Below are 7,449 nucleotides of genomic sequence, written 5' to 3'. Positions count from 1 at the left end.
TTGGGGTGGAAAACATCATTTTTCATCCTGCAGAATTCCTTTCTGGGATGCTTTGGTGGGTTGAGGGAAGTTGTTCCTCCCCCTTCAGTTCTGGGCTCCTCAGTGCAAGGGAGATGTGGACAAACTGGAGCAAGTCAGAGGAAAGGCCCAGTGGCTGATGAGGGGGCTGGAGCATCACACCCATGAGCTGGGAAGAGCAGGCTGGGGGGCAGGGGGAAGGGCTCAGTAAGGGGTTTAAATCCAAACAGGAAGGAGTTTGGGTCTTGTCAGTGCTGCCCATTGAAAGGACAAGCAGAAAAGGACACAAAAGGACACTCAGAATTCTCCAGTGGAACCTCAGGAAGCACTGTTCCACTGAAAATGTCACTGACAGTGACAGTGGACCACGGGAACACTGTGACTGAAACACATGGACCACCTATGGGGGACTCCAGCCCTGGAGATACCAAAAAACCACCTGCACCTACAGCAGTGGGCTCTATGTGGCCCTACCTGAGCTGCAGGCTGGGCCAGATGACCTCCAGAAGTCCATCCCAACCTCAATAAATGGTGATTCTGTGATTTCCCTCAGCTGGGTATCCCAGGAGGGAAGGAACACGAGGAGACTCGAGATACAATGCAACATGAACTTTAATGGGTTTAAAGACAGAAACAAAGCAGTGGACGTTGGAAGGGACCCGGGCCAGGCTGCTCAGAGGGGCAGCTGGCACCGAGACAGCCCTGCCCAGCAGTGGGGGACACACAGTGCCTCCCACAGCCACGGGCAGGACCCCACGGCACAGCATAGCAGGAGACAACACGAGGGGCTCACGAGGAGCAGAAGAGAGCAGGACAAGCACAAGACATCAGCTGGCCACCTTTGCCTCCCAGCCTTGTGGAAGCGCTGGCCAGCAGCTCCATCCTCAGTCCGGCTTTGGGCTTCTTGGTCGAGGCACTCGCTGGACTCGGGCCCGGCTTTAGCAGGGCAGGCACCTCCTGCCACAGTAGCGCCCACCAAAACCACCGAGGCCACCAAGGCTACCCAGGCCATAGCCCCCAGAGTTGATGGGGACACCGGCCTCGCTCAGGATGCTGCCCACGGCGGCGGAGGTGGTGGAGCCCACGGCGGTGTTCTGGGGGAAGGAGCTCAGGATGGGCCCGGGCAGGGTCACCACCACGGGCGAGGGCTGGATCACCACCCGGGAGTCCTGGCACTGCCTCACGCAGGGCTCGTTGCAGCTGTTGGCCAGCGGGGTGGGCCCGCAGGGACGGCACAGGTCGTAGCAGGACATGGCTGTGGGGTGGCACACCTGGCAGAGAGGGACAGAGAGGGGGTAGGGATGGCACGGGCAGAGCGTGAGGCACGGCCTGAGATGGAGAAAGAGCATAGACTGGGAAGAAGGGACAGCCTAAATAGGGAAGAAGAGAACCTTAGGTGTTACAGTTCCCAAAAGGGCCCTACAAACACAGCCAAGACCTTCTCCCCGTTCCCTCCAGTGTGGCAAAGAGAGCAGAGATGAGCACCAACCATCTCAGCAAAACATACCCGAGGTAAAGACCCAGAGGAAGCCAGAAGAGAAAGAGAAAAAACTCACAGAATAGACACAGAGGAAGGCACTTGCTGCTCACCTGGTTCACCGAGGAGGAGAAGGCAGGAGAAGTGGATGAGGAGCCTTCACTTGGACGGGCTTTTATACAGCCCCGCACAGCCCCGGGCCCAGAAACGCCGTCGCACACGGAACGTGTTTCCCAAGCTCATCTCGCATGCAAAACATCCCAATTAAAAAAAATTAGTGTTTTTATTTTTTGCCCTGCAACGCTGCCTTTTCATTTCCCTGGCCTGGCCGTGCCCAGTCAGCCTCCTGGGCTCCTTTCAAGTTGACACTATTAGAGGCCAAAATGTTTCCAAGGGAAAACGACACGTCAGCACCAAGGGGGTGATGACGCAGCCGGTGTTGAGGAGTGTCCCACTTGACCAGGTGGGGCCAGTCCTTGCCCTCCAGGGGCCTCACTTCAAGCTCTTTCCTGACAAATTGGGTCAGGCTGCTCATACCCCTGAGGCTTCAGCCTGGACATCCAGCTGTGAGGGTCGGCACCAGATCTCACTCACTTGGATTTAGGCCTCGCCTTTCTAGGCTGGGCTCCTCTGCTCTTGGGCTTTAGACTCTCTTTGAGGCCCATCCCTGACCAAAGCACAGTTTTGCTGCTTGTTTTGTCTTTTTTCTTCTCTCCTTCATCCCAGCCTGCCTTAAGCAGCTGACCACCCCTGGTAGAAGGCAATTCCCCTCTAAACACTCTTGGCTGAATCACAGAATCCCAGAATTCCTGAGGTTGGGAAAGACCTCCAAGGTCAGCAAGTCCACCCTGTGTCCCATCCCCACCTTGTCCCCCAGCTCAGAGCAGAGTGTCCTTCCTTGGGCACCTCCAGGGTTGGGGACTCCCCCACCTCCCTGGCCAGCCCCTGCCAAGGCCTGACCACCCTTTCCATGGGGAAATTCCTGCTGATGCCCAACCTGACCCTCCCCTGGCACAGCTGGAGGCCGTTCCCTCTTCTCCTGTCCCTTGTTTCCTGGGAGAAGATCCTTGGGATCCCCCTCCTTTCAGGGAGTTGCAGAGAGCCAGAAGGTCCCTCCTGAGCCTCCTTTTCTCCAGGATGAGCCCCCCCAGCTCCCTCAGGAGTTTCTCCAGCCCCTTCTCCTGCTGCTCCAGCCCCATTCCCTTCTCTGGCCACACTCCAGTGTCTTTCAGGCAGTGAGTGACCAACAGCTGGGCAGAGGATAAAGATTAGGAAGGAAAAGGTATCTCATGGACTTTGGAGCCATCCCTGTGACCGAGGCACATCCTGCCCAGTGGATCCATGTCCTTCTTTCTGCCCAGGGTTGTGCCACAGCTTATTCTTTGGCACACCCTGACCAAGGACACAGGGCCAGAGCCTTGGCAGGAATTCAACAGGACAGCCAGCCCTGCTCGTGAGTCTTTGCAAGGACAGATGGAGGAGCAGGGAACAAAAGGTGACTCCTGCTCTCCCTGAAGAACAACCAGGGAAGCAGCACCAAAGCACTGCCTGTGTGGGAAGGAAGGACAGACACCTGAGCTGGTGGGATACCAGGCCCTCAGGATCCCCAGGCTGGAGACAGAAGAGCCAGGTTGTGAGGACCAAAGGATCACCGCTGGTCACCTCTCCAGGTCTGCACAGCAGCTGGGGGGGCATTTCTGGAGCATTTGCTGCCCATCTGCTCCAGGCTCACATCCCTTCAGGACACAGTGACACACAGGGAGTGACTCCTCAACAGTCAATGCTTCTGCCCACAGGACTATTCTGGGGGGGTGGATAAAATGCTTCTCCTGCTCCCTTCTAACCCCACGAACAGTTCCCAGTGTCGCTGACCCTGCTCATCCCTCCGGGATGAGGGAGGACAACTCCTGTGTGTCAACCCCCCCTCCCATATTTATGTCCCCTCATCACATTCCCCCATAGCAGAGGACTCAGTTCTCCCTTTACACATCTCTTGCCACCATCCCTTCAGCTCCTGGGGACTCCCTCTGGCTCCAGGGTTTGGAAGATGCACTTAGAGGAGGGAAGGGCAAGGACCAGTTCCAGGTAGTAACAGACAATCATAGCCCTGGGCAGGTGGGTGTAAACTCGCACAGAAACATCTTCCAGCGGGTCAGTGGCTTGGCTCATCAACTGGAATCCAGTGTCCAACCTCCCTTCTTGCTCACATGTCCCCTGGGGCACCTCATGGTCACCCGTGGCCTACTGACACACCACCACAAACCCTCCACTGCCCCGTGTCTCATCCAATGCTTGTGGTCTTTGGGGTTGCTCGGCTCATCCAGGCATGAGAAAGGTCCACCACCAGCCTTTAACCACCCACCCAGTTCCCCTCCAGGGCACCCCATTTCCCAGGGAGCAGCTTGGCTGGGTATCCATGGATTGAAGGAACTCCAAGGGGGACTCAAGACATGATGCTGTGCAAATTTTAATGACTTTCAAAGGAGGTGTCAACCTGCACAGAAATATCTTTCACCAGGTCAGTGTTTTGCCTCATCCACTGGAACTCAGTGCCCGACCTCCCTTCTGGCTCACACGTCCCCTGGGGCACCTCAGGGTCACCTCAAACAGTTCCACACACCCTCCACTGCCCCATGGTTCCTCTAATCCCTGTGGTCTTTGGGGTTGCTCAGCTCATCCAGGCTTGAGAAAGGTCCACCACCAGCCTTTAACCACCCACCCAATTCCCCTCCAGGGCATCCCATTTCCCCAGGGGAGCAGCTGGGCTGCACATCCCAGGATCGAAGGAACTCGAGGAGACTCCAGATACAATGCAGCATAAATTTTAATTGATTTAAAGAGAGAAACAAAGCAGCAAATGTTGGAAAGGACCCAGTCAGACAGCCCTGCCCAGCAGTGGGGGACACACAGTGCCTCCCACAGCCACGGGCAGAGCGCGACCAGCAGGACCCCACTCCACTTAATTCAGGGGGAACCCACGGCACAGCACAGCAGGGGACAACACGAGGGGCTCACGAGGAGCAGAAGAGAGCAGGACAAGCACAAAACAGCAGCTGGCCACATTCACCTCCATCCTCAGCAGGAGGAGGAAAGCCTTGTGGAAGCGCTGGCCAGCAGCTCCATCCTCAGTCCGGCTTTGGGCTTCTTGGTCGAGGCACTCGCTGGACTCGGGCCCGGCTTTAGCAGGGCAGGCACCTCCTGCCACAGTAGCGCCCACCGAAGCCACCAAGGCCACCAAGGCTACCCAGGCCGTAGCCCCCAGAGTTGATGGGCACTCCCCCCTCTCTCAGGATGCTGCCCACGGCGGCGGAGGTGGTGGAGCCCACGGCGGTGTTCTGGGGGAAGGAGCTCAGGATGGGCCCAGGCAGCGTCACCACCACGGGAGATGGTTCGATGATCACCCGGGAGTCCTGGCACTGCCTCACGCAGGGCTCGTTGCAGCTGTTGGCCAGCGGGGTGGGCCCGCAGGGACGGCACAGGTCGTAGCAGGACATGGCTGTGGGGTGGCACACCTGGCAGAAAGAGGGGAGGTACAGCACAGGCAGAGAGTGAGAGGCAGGTTTCTCATCAAAAAGGCACAGTTTGGTGTTCAGGCACAGCCTGAACAGGGAGGAAGGAACATTAAAGGGACTTAATAGTGAAGGGGTCCCTGCACTGAAAGCTCAAGACCTTCTCCCACCTCCCAAACCCGTAGCGAGGAACTGAGAGTGTGGAACAAGAGAAAAACAGAAATGGTCTCAGGAGAAGCTGCTCTGAGACCAGAAGAGAAAGAGAAAAGGGACAGAGAAGAGGGACAGAGGAAGGTTCTTGCTGCTCACCTGGTTCACCGAGGAGGAGAAGGCAGGAGAAGTGGATGAGGAGCCTTCACTTGGACGGGCTTTTATACAGCCCAGCACAGCCCCAGGCCCCGGGGCCACCCTCCTCATGTGTTTACAAAGCTCATCTTGCATGGAAAACACTCCCTCCTCCTGAAACAGGCTTTGATTTGGTGCTCCTTCCCCATTTCCATGCTGGTGGCATCCCCCTTCCACCCCAGAACCTCGTTTTATGTGCCATAATTAGAGATCAAACGCTTGCCGTGCCCGGCCTTGTTGATGCAGGCAATTCAGACATTTATGGTGATCTGCTTGGAAAGCAACGTGTTTTTCCTCCTCTGTCTCTCAGTTTAGTCACTGGCTTGTCTGTCTCAGGGCCATTTCCAAATTAAAATTAAAATGCTGCCAGACTCACCCCAGAGAGCTGCAGAGATGGGGAACATTTGCATGTTTTGCACAAACACAGTTCCAGGTATTTTTCTCTGTGTCACGCACCACATGTCTGGTTGGAACCTGTCGTTGGGAATGAAGTTTGTTTTTTAGATAAAAGCCCATTTAGGTCACAAACCCTCCATGGCACCAATTTTTTCGTTTTTCACTCAACATCAACCATTTTGGTCCAGAAACCCCATCACGGTTTCTATTTATGACGTCGCTCCCTTCAGCCCTTGTAGAACCTCCAAAATTTAAATTCCCAACATGGACCGTCAAGAGTTTTGAAAAATGGCTGGTTTTCCAAGTGATTTTTTGAGAAGAATTCCTCCCTGACCCCCAGAGCAACTCCTGGAAAGTCTCAAGGGGTGGGGTTTTTTTTTCCCCTTCAGGGAGCTGAAATGTTTTCCTCCCTGCAAACAAACCACTCAGCACCTGCTGAGCTGGGCAAGTTGGCCTAATTAGGGCTGGACTAAACTCGGGGGTTTATGTCCTGGCACCACAATTTGGTGGCCAGAACATCCACTTAGGAGCGTTCAGGCAACTCTGCCGTAGCAAAAGGAACGAGAGCAATTGGGAACACGGGGCGGGTAATTGGGGTTTGTTCATTAGCATACCCAAACACAGAAACCCAAATGCTTCACTCAGGTGGTGCAGCAAACAAACAATCATTCCTGCTATATTTAGGTAATTTGAGGGGGTAATTTTGGCTGACCAACTGAAGGAAGTCTGCAGCCTGAAACGTTTCTGGAGAGAGAAGCGTTTCATTTCATTCATTAGGGCAGAGTTTATTACGAGGTGATTGCAGCAAATTAAAGAATTAAATTGCCTGTGAAGGGATCAAATTGTTCAACCATCACGCACAGATTTGGGATTTTATTTCTATAAATTTTTTACTTATTTTGAAGGATTCAGTTCGGACAGGAACCAGATTAATTGGGAAGGCATCCTGTAATTATTGAGGCTGAAGAAGTGATCAGCTCCAGGATGTGATCAATTCAAAGCCAGCTTGGACAGGACATTGAGCAACCAGGCGTAGTGGGAGGTGTCCCTGCCTTGGGCATGGGTGGAATTAGAAGATCTTTAAGGTCCTTTTAAACCCAAACCATTGTATCAGTCCACAAATAATGCAATTGGTTTCATAAAATATTTTTTTTTTCATTAAAAAAGCGCGTTGCACTCAAAGCTTCCTCCCAAACAATATCAGAATCTCCATCTTTCATTTACCTTCATTCCACAGTCAGAAGCCACCAGGGTGTGTCTGTCTGCAGGTCCCCAGGGCTGGGCAACAACACTGAGGCTCCATCCTTTGGTTTCTTTCAAGGGCAGAACTTCAAAGTTAGTCCCAAATATTCATTATCGGTTGAGACACACACAGAGGGAACAAACTATGTAAATATTGCAAGTCTGTGACAAAATTTAAATGGTTCTGTCACTTGAAATCCGGCAGCTGAGGTTACTCCCTAAAAAAAAAAAAAAAAAAAAAAAAAACAAAACAAAAAAACCGGGGTTATTAATCTTTGCATTAAAAAGTAGTTTTGTGTGTCACACCAATAAAACCTCTGGGACAGATCTGGGACAGTTCCTTTGAATTCTTACGAGTGTTTAATGCAGCAAGAAAATCAGGTGGGGATATGGATTTTCCAACAGTGTCCCCCTCAGCTGAGACTCCCCCCCAGATCCCCCTCCAGCCCTGGGGAACAGCCC

The 7,449-nt window shown here is 53.6% G+C and overlaps 2 protein-coding genes across 2 annotated transcripts; both read right to left on the bottom strand.

Annotated features, from left to right (window-relative positions):
- Nucleotides 1–941: 941 nt before the first annotated feature.
- On the bottom strand, nucleotides 942–1,882 carry LOC114072695 (feather beta keratin). Its single transcript, XM_027910558.1, has 2 exons — nucleotides 1,609–1,882; nucleotides 942–1,289 (listed from the first exon to the last, which is right to left on the bottom strand). Exon 2 carries the CDS (start codon nucleotides 1,269–1,271, stop codon nucleotides 957–959), a length of 315 nt encoding a protein of 104 aa, XP_027766359.1. The 5' UTR covers nucleotides 1,272–1,289; nucleotides 1,609–1,882; the 3' UTR covers nucleotides 942–956.
- Nucleotides 1,883–4,674: 2,792 nt separating this feature from the next.
- LOC114072693 (feather beta keratin-like) lies at nucleotides 4,675–5,351 on the bottom strand. Its single transcript, XM_027910557.1, has 2 exons — nucleotides 5,314–5,351; nucleotides 4,675–5,007 (listed from the first exon to the last, which is right to left on the bottom strand). The coding sequence occupies exon 2, from the start codon at nucleotides 4,987–4,989 to the stop codon at nucleotides 4,675–4,677; it is 315 nt and encodes a 104-aa protein (XP_027766358.1). The 5' UTR covers nucleotides 4,990–5,007; nucleotides 5,314–5,351.
- Nucleotides 5,352–7,449: the final 2,098 nt, after the last annotated feature.

The sequence above is a fragment of the Empidonax traillii genome, unplaced genomic scaffold, assembly GCF_003031625.1.
Source record: "Empidonax traillii isolate 1590-97213 ecotype Southwest subspecies unplaced genomic scaffold, ASM303162v1 scaffold3736:size11283, whole genome shotgun sequence".
NCBI lineage: Eukaryota > Metazoa > Chordata > Aves > Passeriformes > Tyrannidae > Empidonax > Empidonax traillii.
Note: the sequence above shows the minus strand (reverse complement) of the source record. Positions and strands in the feature narration are given on the sequence as shown.